At 34.8% G+C, this 17,229-nt stretch overlaps 2 protein-coding genes and 1 long non-coding RNA gene across 4 annotated transcripts in view; 1 reads left to right on the top strand and 2 right to left on the bottom strand.

The window, feature by feature from the left end:
• LOC141377888 (uncharacterized) overlaps positions 1-17,229 on the bottom strand; it is a 111,390-nt gene that overhangs the window by 37,006 nt on the left and 57,155 nt on the right. The gene's annotated exons all lie outside the window — the stretch shown is intronic.
• On the bottom strand, positions 44-17,218 carry slc19a3a (solute carrier family 19 member 3a). Its single transcript, XM_087284465.1, has 6 exons — positions 16,671-17,218; positions 12,006-12,654; positions 9,138-9,350; positions 6,915-7,107; positions 2,443-2,584; positions 44-205 (listed from the first exon to the last, which is right to left on the bottom strand). The coding sequence occupies exons 1-6, from the start codon at positions 16,815-16,817 to the stop codon at positions 44-46; spliced, it is 1,506 nt and encodes a 501-aa protein (XP_087140591.1). The 5' UTR covers positions 16,818-17,218.
• LOC141377895 (uncharacterized) lies at positions 2,760-9,797 on the top strand. Of its 2 annotated transcripts, none has more exons than XR_015509751.1 (3): positions 2,760-4,173; positions 4,262-4,312; positions 9,145-9,797. It is a non-coding gene; the product is annotated as an uncharacterized LOC141377895 (long non-coding RNA). The 2 variants fall into 2 exon arrangements; XR_015509750.1 differs by having other exon boundaries at positions 2,783-4,173; positions 4,262-6,194.

Raw genomic sequence — 17,229 nt, 5'->3', positions numbered from 1 at the left:
TTCGGATCATTCTTTAATCAAATGTACTTCAGTTTCCTGCCTTTCATAATTTTGTTTCAGTAACAATCTGTGCATCCTTTTTAAAAGCTTCTTCTAAGTTTTCTCTCGATGTGTCAGTCTCAGGTTTCCGGCACATTGTGGTATACAGACCCCGCAGGAAGAAAATGACTGCAATGACGGAAAAATACGCCCCGTTGATGATGAACTGCAAGACAAATGACAAGAACAAGCAGGTTTTTAGCTTTTTGAGGTAATGTTCTGGATCAAATATGAATTTAGTAAATTTTTGTTAGCATTGAAGATCATTTTGACCTGCTGTACACTCATTGACCCTTTTCACATTTCTTGGTTTCCAAGTAGCGAAAGTCGTCATTGTTGGATAAACTTAGAGTGCAATGAATGGGAGAATACAACAAATAATTTTTTTACAACCCTATTTGCTGAAATAATAAAAGAAAAACTCCACCATGGTGTTGTCAAGACTTTCAGAAAAAGGAAAATCAAAATGTTAGACGCTTTCAGGTTTGATGACCATTAAACACGTCTTGTGAAAAGGGTGCATTGGCCACTTTATTCAGCTGTCCTGTTCAACTCCTCATTAATGTAAATATCTGGGCCTGTATTCAGAAGAGCTCTCTTAAACAGTTGTAAACTAGTTTTCTCTTAAAAGCTATTCACAAAGTTGCTGAGATCAACTTTCAATAAGGATTATAGATTTTATTCTAAGTTTTAAGATAAGTGTAAGTGCAGGGTTGACTTTGTTGCTGTGGATGACGTTTCCATGATTATTAACTATGCACACAGTGATTGGCTTATAATAATAGTTATAAAAATAATAATAAATCTTTACATATATATAGCACTTTTACACATTTTTGGGTGAAATCTCCTCATTCACCACTAGTGTGCAGCATCCACCTGGCAACCATATTGTATTAAACCGTAAAGCACACACTAGCTCATTAGTAACATAGTGATGAAGCCATTTATCATATGGGGATGGTTAGGAGGCTATTATAGACAGAGATGCAAATTTTGACCAGTATGCTAGTTGTTCTCTGATATCTTTATAGTAGGTTTGTGGCTTAAGAAAAATCAAGAAATCTCCAGAAACAGTTTTACATGCTAATTTATTCATTCATTTCTCTTAGAAAATAGTTGAGCAAATGCTTTTTTAAAAATTTTTTTAGAAATATGTAAAATTACCAAATGTGTTTTTACAGACGATATTAGCTTTTGTCATATTTTTGTTTTTTAAAATATATCTTTAAATTCAATTATTCTTACTGTAGGTAAATAGAGTCGCAATTAAGGTGACAACTTTTTAAAAGCTCATTTTGGTTGCTAGTTTATTGCTCAAATGCTTCTTGAAATACTCATAGAGCAAAAGTTTAGGAGACTTTAGGACTGACATGCCTATTGTTTCGAAGATTTGCTTTCTAAATCTGTGAGTTAGGAGCTACTTTTAGCCTTAAGATGTTTTTTTGAAAATGGGCATGATCAGCCAATCAAATGGGAATAACTTGGTGCATTTAGTCATATTGACCTTTTTCTGTGATACGGAAGTGTGCACGATCATGCGGTTGTTTTAAATATTTTAAATGACAAGGAATAATAAATGGCAGAAAACGGTCAAAATACTTGCTTTACAAACAAGTGCATTCATGACTATACATGAAAAGTGGAATAATATAATATTAAAATATCACTTTGCAACATGAAGCAGCATAGCACACTGTTTTATTGGCTAAATATCAATGGAAGTGAATGAAACCAAAAGTCTCAAGCCAAAAAGATTCCAATGGCTGCGCCAGCTACTACGTGAAGAATAAGGTCAATAGACGTGGTTTAAAAAATTCTGCTAAAGTTCAAACCAATCATCTGAATGGAGAATAAAGCTGATGATTTAAGTGACTGTGAATCTGGCATGGTTTATGGTTCCAGATGAGCTGGTCTCATTATTTCAAAAACTGCTGATCTACTTCTCATATTTTCATACACAACTTTTTTGAGGTTTACAGAAAATCATATCAATATGGATTGAAATCGCTGAGCAGCATTTCAAACACCTTGTCAAAGGGATCGTTCACGCAAAAATGAAAATTACTTCTTTAGTTTCTTCTGTTGATCTCAAAAAAAGATATTCTGAAAAATGCTAATAGCTGGCATCCATTAACTACCATAGTATTTTTTCCTACTATGGAGGTCAATGGGTTCCAGCAACAAGCATTCTTCAGAATAACTTCTTTTGTGGTCAACAGAAGAAATATACTCATAAAGGCTTAAATTTATAAGGTAATTGTCATTTTGGAGTCAACTATTCCTTTAAATCTGTGCAATTCTGAAGGCATATGTGGTACCAACCCAGTATTAGTAAGCCGTACCGAATAAAGTGGCCAGTAACTGTGTAAATGCTGTGTAAAGTGTGTCAGGTAAGCTCACCTGAGTGACGACATCCACACCGAGGCCTCTGCTGTCCACCACCACTGAGGTGATGATTGTCTGCAACACCAGAGCACAGAAGGTATTTGCTCCGAACACAAGCGCGTATCGCTCCATGTTCAGCCCAGCTGCTATCTGAAACCTGTGGAAACACAAAACATGGCCTAATTGGATATTTTATATATTTTATTGAAATGAGTTAAAAGTATTTCTGGATGTGCTCGATTCTAAAGTAGGACAGTGACTAAAGTTGTTTCATGGGAAGTGAGATCTCTGTATGTTAATAATGTTTTAGGATTGAAAACATTATTTTTATTAAATTTAATAATTATATTTAAATATAACATTTTAGTTCAGTTCATCAAGTTCAGTCTTCATACATTTTTTTTTTTGTAATTTATTAAATTTTGTTTCGTTTTTATGGTTTGATTTTTTAAAAAAAACTACTAAAATGCAACGTTTTGATGAGTTTGAAAGTACATACTTGAGTTCAGATGCAAAAACATGTTAATGCTCTCTAAAAAATTCTTCTAAACTGACCATTTTTATCAGGCTCTTGTGTGTGGGTTCAGTGATTTCACTTTTATGGCAAATAATAAGTTCTTTTCATGGTCTTCAAAGTGAAATAACTCAACATAAATAAAGAAGGTTAAAAATAACGTTAATATTCTATCGAAATTTCAGACAGCACTTTTTGCATCTAAACTCTTCATTTTTAGAAATGTCACAAATTCATAATCTGGGTTTCAAAGTCTTTTTGAGTTGAACTGCCATACATTTGTTTGTATTAATTATTTAATTTTGTTTAATTTTTTTTAATGGTTTGACTAAAACAACAACTAAAAATGCTAAGTTTTGATGTATTTGGAAGTACAGATTTTTAGAAATGCCTCCTCTTTAGAAGTACACAAATTAATAATTTGGGTTTCAAAGTTCAATCTCCATAAATGTATTTATTTATGTTTCTTTTTTAATGGTTTGACTAAAAAACTAGTAAAAAATCTAAGTTTTAATGGGTTTGGAGGTACATATTTTTAGAAATATCACAAGTTAATTAATCTGGATGCCATGTAATAAAAAATAAAGAATTTCTGGCTACTGCAGTCAATGTGAGCTATTAAATGTTATTGAGATTGTTGTAGTTAGTGCAACCTTAATCATTTTTTTATATTACTATATTTGATAAACGCAGCTGATTCCAGCATTACTTGACATTTTTCTATCTACTGTGTGACATTTGTAATGTCATAGTCAGATTTCAGCATGCACACATGGACCTGCAATTTGATTGTCAGCATTACATGCGGTAAAAAGCAGGTCAGATAAGATAATGAACCCTTTTCTGAGAGTTCATTGAGTAATTATGAATTGTTTAAAACAATAGCAAAAAATAATTCATGGTATCAGTCTATCTTTTATTGCTACGGTGCTTTTTCAGCATTTTTCAGAGTAGCACACATGCAGCTAAAGTAGTTTTCGGCAGGTTTTGACTACAGTCTCATATCCACCTCGGCTGTGCAGAATTTTTCCAACAATATAATGGCATGTCGTCAGTTATTCCTTACACATTCACACCATGTCATTCAAACCTACATAAAATACAAAATAAGATGTAGCTTATTTTGAATAATGGTTTTGGTTCCACAGAGACAATGTCCTCAGAACAATATACTCTGGCATAGTAACTGTTCAGTGAGCTCAACTATCATCTACAGACTGTCAACACACTAGGTCAGTTCATTATTTCTTAAAATGTTTGTACATTTCAAAATGTAACTTGTTTTCTTCCATTTATGTGTTGTTTTCTTTTTGTTTTTAGTTTAATAATGTGATCAGCTCAGTCCAGCTGAGGATAACACTCTTCTCCACTGTAAGTATTGTTTATGATCCGTGTCAATATTTTAGCTTTTCCTAATTATTTCTTTGGTTTATCCAAAACAATCACGGAAAAATAACAAATATATCCCATAATTCACACTTTCTTTTTAACACACTAAATGTACATGCATGTTTTTACCAAAACAAATGAAAGAAGCACACACTTGTGTATTTCTTATAAGTTTATTTTACCTAAAGTACACCCATAAGGACTAATATAAAGCAATAATAGATGATTTGACTGAAGACATTTCACAGCAACATGATCTTCACTGCATCCAATCTTTGTTTGTTTTTTTCCACTACTTTGTTCATTTATATTCAAAATCAATTAAGTAATTCATTAATGTATTTGGTTAACAACTGTTTGAGCTATTAAACACTGCCACTTATGCTACTAATTCACCTAAAACAAACAAACAACAAAAAAGGACACGTTATGGGTGTAATATGCATTCATACCGAATCATCACGAACTGTTAAGACTTTAGATATTATTTCGAACATGTAAAAAAAAATAGAAATTACATAATTAAATACAATAAGCAAAACAAATAATACAACCCAATACAAAACAAATTTAATTCATACATGTCCGAAAAGGAATAGAAAGGACCATACAGTTGCAATCAGAATGCATGGAGAGAAGATTTTTCGACACGTTTCTAAACATAATAGTTTTTATAACCCATTTTTATTAACGGATTAATTTTATCTTTGCCATGATGACGGTAAATAATATTTTACTAGATATTTTTAAGACAATTCTATACTGCTTAAAGTGACATTTAAAGGCTTAATTAGGTCAGGCAGGTTAAGGTAATTGGGCTAGTTATTGTAAATAAATAGCTTTAAAAAAATTAAAACTGCTTTTATTTTAGCCAAAATTAAACAAATAAAGACTTTCTCCAGAAGAAAAAATATTATAGGAAATACTGTGAAAATTCCTTGCTCTGTTCAACATTATTTGGGAAATTTTTAAAAAAGAAAAACAAAAATTTAAAGGGGGGCTAATAATTCTGACTGCAACTGTATGCTTATTTAATCTTACCTATTCCATTTAGAAGCCTCCTGATTTTATGCACAAATTATTAATAAAGTTTTAGTTTTCATTATTCTGTTTATTTCGTACTTTTGAATCACAAGAAGCTTGGTTGTGAAAAAACACTTCTGCCTGTTCAAAATAAACAGATAAAGAAAGCACAATGAATTTGTTATTATTACTGTTGTACTATATACCCTTATCAAACAGTGACTCTAAAACTGAGGTACATACCGAACCATGACTTCAGTGTACCTTCACACCCCACGACCCATGCTTTTGGGTTTTTACAAAGTGTTTTTATGTTTTTTAAAGCTATAAGAAATCCCAGGTGTAAATCCAGACAAAACCATGTTAGCTAACAAATAACAGATTGATAAGTAATTTAGAAAGCTAACATTAAAACAATAACATTAACAAAATTAGTACTCTTTACACTATTTTACACAACACTACTTTTTATGGTAAGTAACAGGTTACATTACTTTTAAGTTACTTTTGAGTTACTTTTTCTTACTTGGCTGAAGCTTGATCTATTTCAGAACTTTAAGGGTTTTTTTTAATAGATGAGCTCTGCAATTAATAACACACTGTATAATGTTGGGGAAAAGGAACATATTTTTATTTTTGTCTCTTTCTCTTTTTATTAAACAATTGTATTTTTAAACAGAATATTTTCAGTTTAGAAGTCTTATGCTTTTAAGGTTGTTCAGAGAATACATAGAAAAAGAGGAAGTATGTATGGGTGCGGCCAATGGAGGACTGGAGAATGATTGACAAGTGAAGAATTCCACTAAGAACCCCACCTGTTATTATCAGCTACGTATAAAAGGTCAGGAAATGAAAATTGTTGCTCGCCTTGTGAATGTAACTCTTGCATTGCATTGAAGATAACAGAATTCTGTAAATCAAATTATAATTTTGTACTTAATAAATTACTAATGCTTTTGACATTGACCTCCGCCTCCTGAGTTTGGAATTTTAGAGCTAAATTCCAACAATAACCTGCACCTTTATTTACCTTTTATTGTAAAAAATAAAATAAATAAATAAAGAAAGCATGTTAAATGAGAATATGAAATATTTTGTGGCATGCTTCAAAAAATAAAGATGGTTTAGTATTCAAAAATGTTTTATTTTTGTTATTATTGATAAATTATGATTGATTATTATTATGATTATGTTTTTGAATAAATTGGTCTTACACTTCATATTTTCAGAATTTTCATAGTATTGCTTTTACCATAAACCGACATATCAACCATTTCGTAGAGGTTGATATTTTAGAAATTATGGGACATGTTGAAAAAACAATGCATTGAGTGTGTCCACTAGCGACATTAGGAGTTTCAATCCAAAAACAATTCTTGGTGGAAAAGGTTATTTAAACTAAAAAATAGCTTACATTAACGTTATTAACTCAAATATTATTGCTTAATTTTTTAAAGTAATGCGTTACTTTACTCTTTACTTAGAAAAGTCATATTATTACGTAACTCGCGTTACTTGTAATGCGTTACCCTCAACATAGATAGTAAGTCATTTCACTTACATGGCAATGGTGATGAGCAGCATATAGAGGCTTTTAAAGAGGATGTAGCCGCCGTAACAGACCCAGATGTTCCCACTAAAGACCATCGCGAACAGAGCGCCGCCCTCCAGGGCAGAAAGAGCACTGAGTGCCATCTCACCCCAGCGGGACCAGTCTGCGGAGGATAACCCGATACCATACGCCGCTGCGGCCCCTGGGGTGCAATGACAAATACAGTGTTAAGCCCAAATTATAGTTTTTATTATAAGCATATGTGCATGTTTATTTAGCACAAATGCAGCATGATTTAAATGAACCAAGGTTTTATTACAGTGAAAGTGCAGTTAATGTATTTTTTATGTATTTATTACCATTTGTAAGACCACCGTTTAATAGTAAATATCATGGTTAAACTTTTGGAGAGAGAAAGATAGCCTGAACAAGGATGAATCTTTCAGGTTTGCATATGGCGCAGCAATTTGGGTTTCTTTGAATATTCTGGGAAAGTTATAGTTATTACGGTTGAAGAAATTACAACCTAAAAATAACCATTTGGGAATGTTTGGCATAAGTAGGGAGGCTTGCCAGGTCCAAGAAATTTCTACAGCCCAATAACTATTCAAAACCAGCCCAAAAGAAAATGGAAGTAGTCAGTTTCATTTCATCATCCAATCAGAGTCAATGGCTAGATTCCCACTAAGGGAAAGGTTTACAATATCTTCCCTGATATTTTGCAAGTCACATACCTGTAGATAAAGTATATGTGTTAAAAGTACTGAGTGACTTTCTACACAACAAACAACACTACACAAGTACCACTCTCAGATGTATTGACCTTATTCTTCATGTACTTGCGGGTGCAGCCGTTTAAATCTTATTGGCTCGAGACTTTCGGTCTCATTCACTTCCATTCATTTTTGGGCATTAAAAACAGCTTGTTCTGCTTTTTGATGTTGCAAATTTACATTTTCTTATTATATTATTCTGCTTTATCTGTATAGTCATGAACACACTTGTTTGTAGAGCAAGTAGTTTGACCATTATCAGAATTGGTTTTTGGGTTGCCAGATATGTATTCCAGGTTCAATGTCTATTAGGAGACTAATCAGAATTTATTTTGTATTAGCAAGAAAGCAACATTTTGGCAGATACAGCACATTATGAAAGTTACCAATGAAGACGCAACTCGCAACTGCATCATTTTTTTCTGCAACTGCATTTACTTAAAAATGTGCAGGAAAACCTCTGGCAACATTGCTTTTAGGTTAAAATTAACCTCCCTACTATGGAGTCGTCTAAGGCCATATATACTCGCAAAATAAAGAACTGCAAAGGGAAATCAAGCAGTGCAAAAAACAAAAATATTTGGAATTTTTTAAAATATGTTTGTACAACATTTTTTATAGTATTGCCTTCACAAAACCCGTCCAGTCAATTGCAATGCTCATTTTGATTTGCTTTTCAGTCAACCGTGAGTTTGCGATGCTGTTTTCACTTTGCATTTCATGTTTCTGCACGTTTTACTTTGCTGCCCTGATTTAACAAGAGGGGGAGTATATATATATATATATATATATATATATATATATATATATATATATATATATATATATATATATATATATATATATATATAAGGTTTTTTTAACTGCAAATATTTTTTTTTTTGCACTGCTTGATTTTTATTTGCAGTTCTTTTTTATGTTGACAAATTTAATTTTAATTTCTCAAAAATAATTTTTCCCTTTGCCATTTTTGAAGATTAGCATTTATTTTTATTTAGTTTTTGCTCAATACTTTATTTTTTGTTTGCAAAACTTTCTTTATTTTGCAAGTATATGTGGCCCTATATTGACACCATACCCTTCCACATTGAGAGATTTATTTATTTTTTTATGGTTGCAAAAAAATCACGAATTGAAAAGAATATTTGCTTGACTTTAAATTTTTGAAACTAACAAAATACTACTTGGTTTTGTGTTATTTTATTTTTGTCTTGTCTTGGTAGGATCAACAGAAATGTGTTCGGTTAAAATTTTGTATCAGATATCTACACTCTATCTAATAAAAACACTCATTATAATTTTCATACAAGTTCAAATTGTATCCAAAAAGTAGTCATTATTATTTCTTGGCCTGACTGTTAGCTGAACAGACCAAGAAAAAAAATTTGTATAATATACTGGCTACGTTTATGCAACGGGCAACATCTTTGCATGTCTAAGGTCTTTTCTTTTTTCTCACCGAACAGGTTTGAGAGTGCCTCCGCTCCTCCATTGTAGACTGTGAAGTTACTAGAAGGCTCTACATGCTCCCAGAGTGACTGGACGTAGTTGACCGTCTGGTTGTAGCCACAAGTGGCCAAAGCCCACCAGGCTGACCAGAGAAGCAGTGTTCGGGAGGAGAAACACTGCAGGAAATCCCTCCATAACCGCAGCAGAACATCACCACAGCCAGCTGGAGATCAGCAGGACAACCAGAACTGATTAATATTATATATTTAGACTATAACTTGACTGTTTATAACTTGTAAAATTATAGACTGTACACAATGTCTGTTCATTCTTAAAAATGTCTTTAATTAAACATTATAAGCCATGAACCAGACTTACCAGCAATAGGTGAATAAATTACAACATTACAACCTTTATATACAGAAAAAACTGAATTGCGAATGACATTTGAAGTAATACAGTAAGCTGTATAAATTAAGTGTTTAGTAATAAATGCATTAATATCAGAAAAGTATCAGGTACTTGTTTTGTATCATAGTTTACGTGAAAAAAACGACTTAAAATTTCAATAAAAGACTAAAAAGTCAATAGGAAGATCAAGGCCAACAAATCTGTTGCCAATAACGAGACTTATTTTTAAAACACAGGTGTTAAATAACCAAATCTGTGCAGAAAAACTACATTACCCATGATGCCTTACAGAAATTCCACCAATCAGAGAATTGAAGCAAGCAAAGTGCGCCAAAAAAAGATCTTTAGCTCCACCCACTCCAACAAAGCACCACAAATGATGAGACAACCTTCCCTACATTCTTAAGATGCTTATTATTATTATTAAAAATATTATATGTCTCTATGATTTAATTCATGTGTGTGACATTCACACATAAAATCTAAATTTACTAAGTTTACCCTGCTTAAAAAAACAGCTTAAACCATGCTAGTCGAGCTGGTTTTAGCTGGTCATTTTCCAGCTTGACCAGGCCGGAAATGGCCAAAAACCCCTCTAAAACCGGGCTGGTCAACCAGCTAAAACCAGCCAACCAGCCTAGGTTTTTTTTTTCAGCAGAGTATTTTGCAAAACCGCTGAAAAAACATGTTTGTTTTGGTAATCTTCAAACAAAGCCAGACCGTTTGCTTCCATGTTAGGAGTGGCAGTTCTTCTGCTGACATGAGGGCTTCCATAGCAACTGTACAGCAATATTCTCCTAACCCCGCCCCTCTTGCCATTGGTTTCCTATGAAGGAATGTTGCGCAAAAAAACTCAGCCCCATACTCAATATTCTATTTCAGTTGGATGTATATTCAATTCAGGTTATCTTTATTTGTATAGCGCTTTTACAGTGTAGATTGTGTCAAAGTAGCTTAACAGAGAAGTTCTAGTAAATTGAAACTGTGTCAGTTTCACAGTTCAGTTTAGTTTAGTTCAGTGTGATTTAATTTTCACTGCTGGAGGTCCAAACACTAAAGAGCAAATCCATCAATGGACGTCCATCGTGGAGAACTGCAGGTGTGAATAGGTCACAGGTGGGGGTACAGGCTGGCTCATAGGATCAATGTGGAGACTCATCTGTCACTGGGGTCTTTCAGGAACATAGTATATCAACATACTTGACTTGCTAATGATACACAGGGCAAATTTTAGAGCTATGTTGCCAGGCAATTTTGCAAAGTGATGGTGCTTGTCTAGTTTTCTATCAAGAATGGGCAACAGTGACAGACAAGTCTCCACATTGATTCTGTGGGCCAGCCTGAACACCCGTCGGTGACCTACACACACCTGCAGCTTCTCCACGATGGACATCCAGCGTTTTTCAGCCTCGGCGCCTAGACTGCAGCTCCGCACAAGAAGTTTGGCCAAAGGAGAAATGGTCATGCCCAACTAAGCCTGGTTTCTCTCAAGGTTTTTTTTTCCTTCGCTTTTGTCAATTGGTGAAGTTTGTTCCTCGCCACTGGCTTGCTTGGTTTGGGACTATGGGAGCTGCACATCGATTGATTTGCTCTTTAGTGTTTGGACTCTCAGCAGTGAAAATGAAATCACACTGAACTACACTAAACTGAAGTCAAACACTGAAAACTGGACTGACACAGTTTCAATTTACTAGAACTTCTATGTCAAACAGCTTTGACACAATCTTCATTGTAAAAGCGCTTTAGAAATGAAATTGAATTGAATTAAACCCATTACCCTAATTAGTCGTCATATGTCTGACCTGGTTGCCCATTTATGGGATCATTTCCCAAAGTTGCCGCTCAAAAAGCCCTGCATATCCTCAGCATTTAGCTTTTTTATGATGTAATATAAAATTTCTATGCTTCATGTTTTATAATATCATATTTATAATATCATATTTATAGTCTTGCGTTCTGTGAATGAACGTCGCCTCGTGGTTCCATCCCAAAGAGGGAAAAAATCACTTTCCCGAACGCTCGCGTTAAATCTGCCCAGTTGGTGGAATGAACTCCCTAACTGCATCAGAACGGCAGAGTCACTCGCTGTTTTCAAGAAACGACTAAAAACTCAACTATTTAGTCTCCACTTCACTTCCTAATCTGCAATTGCCTCTCTGGATATACCACTAACTGTACTCAAAAAATAAATAAATAAATACTAATACTTTCCTTCTTAGTCTTTACAGACCTGAAACTTGCCTATAGCACTTAGTCATTGTTGCTCTTATAGTTGTGTAAGTTGCTTCCTTGTCCTCATTTGTAAGTCGCTTTGGATAAAAGCCTCTGCTAAATGACTAAATGTAAATGTTATAATGTTGTGATTCATAGCCAGTTAGGTTGGTTCATGTCCTCAATGACTATCAAAAGCAGGTATATATTTTCAGGCGATCCATTAATGCACTCTTTTTTTGCAGATTCAACTCACCTTTCCTACTCGACTTGGAACTTTTTGCACTACTACTATCACAGCCATTAGAACCATCCAGTACATCCTGTTGCCATTTGGTTTCATCCACCTTTACATCATTACTAAGATCAACCATTGTCCCAAATCCTTCCTCAGGCTCCAAAGGTTTGACATTCCCAGAATGTCCTTCATTATCATCCTCTTCGCTCTGCTTTTTATGAAAGAACATACTGACCTTGGGCATCGGGAGAAGAATGGAGGCGATCATCGCAATGCCTGTGAGAACCAGCGTAAACACTAGAATGTTGTTGTAGGACATGAGCTCTAAAGAGACTAGGATCTGCCCCAAAACTGAGCCCACAGTGTACCCCAGGAGATGGGCGGTCCGGCAGTACGAGGTGGCTTTCAGGTAGTGTTTGATCTCCACCATACTGTAGATGTACGTGAAGTAAGCAACATCGCAGGATGTCACCACTCCATAGGTAAACTGCATGGCCTGCATCTCCGGGACGCCGTTACACCACAGCAACATGGACGTAGTGCAGAATAGGATTAAAGACTGGAAGACCACCACAGGTTTGTAGCGCAGCCAATCAGTGAGGAGGAAGACAGGAACCAGAACAGCCAGGTAGGAGTACGTCCACACAGGGAATATCTGATTGTTCAACTTGAGGAGAGAAGACAGTTGTTTAAAATACAGTCATAGCATTTGTTGTTCAATGCTTACAGAGTCAATGTCCAACCTGACCACCATTTGGCTGTTTTTGGTTATTCTAACATAATGGACACTCTCCCTTTAAAGGGGGATCTGTTATGACCCTTTTTACAAGATGTAAAATAAGCCTCTGATGTCCTTAGAGCAGGGGTGCCCACACTTTTTCAGCATGCGAGCTACTTATAAAATGACCAAGTCAAAATGATCTACCTAATATAAAAATGCAAAACATTAATAATAAACATATTGAGAATTCTGTATTAGTACTGTAGACATTGATGTATCTTGCATAACTGTATGAAGTGTATTGTGCAATAGCCCGCAGCTCTGTACACGTTTTTGTCATTACCTTACTCTGATGATTTGTAGCTGCTGATAGACAGCCTCAAGCTCACAACCAAATGATCATCAGTCATGGTGAAACGATTTTTGGACTTAACCGCGCCAACTTTGCTAAATGTACCTAGTTTTGCAGCACTTAACGAAGTTTGCGTGGTTTTATGCCCATACGTGGTTACCCATGTGTCAGAAAAGGTCAGATGTCAGCTGACTCCCCTGTATGTCAATCAAGTGACAATTTTCAGTGAGGGTGGATGATAGGCTGATGTTTTTTTAATTCCTTTGCGATCTACCAGTCGATCGCAATCGACATATCCTCTTGAGACCCCGTCTATTGACTTGTGTCCTCTGTAGTGGACATTGTGTTTTCATGAATTTTCTTTGAATTTTTTGAGCTACTATGTCAACTCCTGTTGTACTGTTCAGAGGACATTCCGGGCTTTCTAGTGATATGTAATTTGATTGGCTGGCATGCTAGGAATCACTTCTTACATTGCATCCAAATGGCTGGCATACAAACAAGTACATTTTATGGGAAGAAGAGAGGCATGTAAAATTTATTTTTTTTTAATTGTTTTTTTTATTATCATTATTACATATTTGTTATAATATTATCAATTTGTTTTTTAAAGTGTCAGAGCCAATACATTAAGGTTTCAAAGCTGTTTTTCAAAATATCATCCTTTTTTAAATATCCACTATAGTGGACACCAGGACCATCGTAATGTAACCAATGACTGCATGTTGTTGGGGGCAGAACTGAAGCAGAGAGAATTCTTTATAAGATATTTGAGAGAGACTCTGATTTAGAGTCTGACAATCAGACAATTAGATAATTAGAGATAATTAGAGACAATTAGAGAATGACAATCAGCTTTAAATCGCTTTTATGTTGAGTTTGTTTTTGTTTTTTATGTTGAGTTTGTTTTGTTTTTGTTTTCATTTTGAACTAAAATGGTCCTGTGGTCCACTACAGTGGACATGCTGTAAAATTAAAAATAAACACTAAATGCAAAAACTCTGAATTGTAGATTTTTTTTTTAACCCAAAAGATCACAGGAAAAAACAAAGAAAAAAAAATATTTGGGTCCTAAGAGGATATTGGGCACCCCTGCTCTAAAGTGTGTATGTGAAGTTCCAGCTCAACATACCCCGCAGATAATGTATAACTTTTTGAAACTCCCTTTTTTAGGCTTTAATCCCAATTTGGTGACTGTCGCTTTAAATTCGAATGAGATTGGGCTCTTCTCAAAAAAGGGCGGAGCTACAAATGTCTGTATGTCAGCATAGTGGCAGATTCAAAAACAAGACTACCATGAATGCTAATGAGGGAGAGATTGTCACTAATGGGCGGGGCTTTCCCCTCTGAGAGAATGTCAATCAAAGTGTTTCTGTTTTATCAAGTGTGATATAAACCCCTTATATTATAAAAATGATGTCCGCATAATAGATCCTCTTTAACTCAACAGTCAGCAAGTTCTATTGGCATGATTGCTGGTAAATAAGATGATTTTACGCAATTGGAAATCTTCACAAGTGTCCTCTTTTCATTAATGATTAAATGAGATGCTTAGTTTATATCAATTTAAATGGAACTGCTATGTGTCAAAGCATTCTGAAGCCACATGAGGATGCACTTGGAAATCTACCATTTAGTTTGTAAGTCCTCACTTTTTATTTTTAATGTACACTCACCGGCCACTTTATTTCTAACCAATTTAGAAATAAATTGGTAATAGAAATAAATTTCTAACCAGCCAACCTCATGGCAGCAACTCAATTCATTTAGGCATGTAGACATGGTCAAGACAATTTACTGCAGTTCGAACCGAGCATCAGAATGGGGAGGAAAGGTGATTTAAGTGACTTTAAATGTGGCATGTTTGTTAGTGCCAGATGGGCTGGTCTGAGTATTTCAGAAACTACTGATCTACAATTTCACGCGCAACCCTCTCTAGGGTTTACAGAGAATGGTCTGAAAAAGAGAAGATATCCATTGAGCGGCAGTTCAGTGTGTGCAAATGCCTTGTTGATGTCAGAGGAGTAGGCCAGAATGGTTCAAGGGCATCCACTCAAATAACCACTCGTTACAACTGAGGTGTGCAGAAGAGCATCTCTGAATGCACAACACATCCAATCTTGAGGCAGATGGGCTACAGCAGCACCACTCCTGTCAGCTAAGAACAGGAAATCGAGGCTACTATTCGCACAGGACCACCAAAATTGGACAATTGAAGAAACGTCGCCTGGTCTGATGAGTCTCGATTTCTGCTGCTTTATATAAATACACACACATTGAGCTGCAAATATCTCATCAACCAATCACATGAGAGCATATAAAAGCATTTAGGGATGTAAATGAGGTCAAAAATGAGAATTCTGTCACCATTTATCTTCATTTTAATTGAGTTTCTTCTGTTAAACAAAAAAAGAACATATTTTAAAGAAATATCCTAATTATTATTTTTCCCCTAAAATAATATATATATATAATTACTTTTTTGGGGTTTTCACTTTTATTAATAGGTCAGTGAAGATGTGGAAACAGGAAAGTGTGGGGAGCAGAGATAGGGGAAGGATCAGCAAAGGACCTTGAGCCGGAAATCGAACTTGGGTCGCTACGAGCACCTTGGTGCTGTGTCGACACACTAACCACTAGGCTATTGGCACCAACTACATGTGAATGTTTTTAGTTTTTATTGCATAAGTTTAAAAAACACATAGCCTAAGAAAAATAAGCATAAAATATGTAAAAACAAAAAAAAATATTATTATAAATATTTGTATAAAAAGAATAAATAATATACTAAATTACTTATAAGAAAATATAGCATCTCACAATTCTGCTACTATTAAAAAGTCATGGCAGCTTTAAAATATTCGGTTTTGTTTTTTATTTTCTAGAATTTTAAATACTTTTGTTTTGCACAAACGCATATTAATAACCATCTGAATTGGAGTAATGGGCAGCAAAAAATGGTTCATGCTTCAGTAAAATTGATTTAACAGTTAAAGCTATCACAAAAAAATCCCCATTTCTGTCACCATTTATTTACCCTCAATCTAAATCTGTTTTTCTTTCATCTACAGTAAGATATTTTGAAAGTTTTTGAACTATTCATGTCCATACAGTACACCGTTTCCTTTCATTGTATGGACAAAAACAATGAGAATCTTTCTAAAAAAATATCCTTGTTTGTGAAGCACAGAGGAGTCCTACAGGAAGTCCCACAGGTTTGGAAATCGTGACTGAATTGTCTTTTTTTTATTTTAAAGAGATAATTAGCCCAAGAATTAATATTCTGTCCTCACTCATCCTTCGCTTGCCAGAAACCTGTTTGAGTTTTTCTTCTGTTGAACACCAAAAAAATTTTTTATTTTGAAACATGTTGAAGACCGGTAACTGTTAACTTCCATAGTATTTGTTTATCCTGCAATGGGCGTCAATGGTTACAGGTTTCTAACATTCTTCAAAGTGTTTAAAAGAAGATGAAACTCATAAAGCTTTGGAACCACTTGGGAGAGAAAACGTTTTCATTTTGGGCATGAACTGTCCCTTTAAAACCTAGTCATGTCTCTAGAAATCCAAACACATGTTAATTATTAAACTTTTCTACAGGTCACCATACCTGCTCCGTGGTCAGGTTCTTGTCTGGTCCAGTGAGGAATGGGTAAAGAAACGGCTCTAAAGGCTTGACTGTGCTGAAGAATCCATAGATAAACAAGAGAGAAGTGGGATACTTCCAGTCCTTCATCCACCGCTTCAGGGTCTCCATCTTCACAGTTTCTTGTGTTATTATTAATGAAAAAAGAGCGCTTATGTTTTCTCTGTTCGCATGCGCTGTCAGCCGGTGTGCTGTTCAGGTGTTGCTGAGATAGTGGTCTCTCACGCTGAGGCTTTCTGCGTGTCTGTGTTTTTGTATGTGCTGTAAATCAACAACCAGTGAGCAAAGTTCTGCTTATATTATTCTGATCACACCTTCAGGCTGAGCATTATCGTTTATCAGCAGATATTAACATGTGCCTTCTCTCCATATTTCGGTCACTCTTTGTGCGTGAGGATTTTTTGATTGACTATATCTGATTAATTTGTTCCGGAATTATTTATTTAGCTACTTATTTTTTGGACAAACTTACTCAAACATCTTTCCTGGCTACCACTATTTATTTACACTGCACTCATCCTTG

Source organism: Danio rerio, chromosome 15, assembly GCF_052040795.2.
Source record: "Danio rerio strain M-AB ecotype USA chromosome 15, GRCz13ab, whole genome shotgun sequence".
NCBI classification, from domain to species: domain Eukaryota; kingdom Metazoa; phylum Chordata; class Actinopteri; order Cypriniformes; family Danionidae; genus Danio; species Danio rerio.
The sequence above is the reverse complement of the archived record's forward strand: the minus strand, read 5'-3'. Positions and strand labels throughout refer to the sequence as shown.

Coding starts and splice junctions, on each gene's coding strand:
- slc19a3a (XM_087284465.1), bottom strand. CDS start 16,817: ATGGAGACCCTGAAGCGGTGGATGAAGGACTGGAAGTATCCCACTTCT. Junction 12,655..16,670: donor AGAACCTGACCACGGAGCAG/GTATGGTGACCT, acceptor TCTCTCCTCAAG/TTGAACAATCAGATATTCCC. Junction 9,351..12,005: donor TTCCAAGTCGAGTAGGAAAG/GTGAGTTGAATC, acceptor GCTGATCTCCAG/CTGGCTGTGGTGATGTTCTG.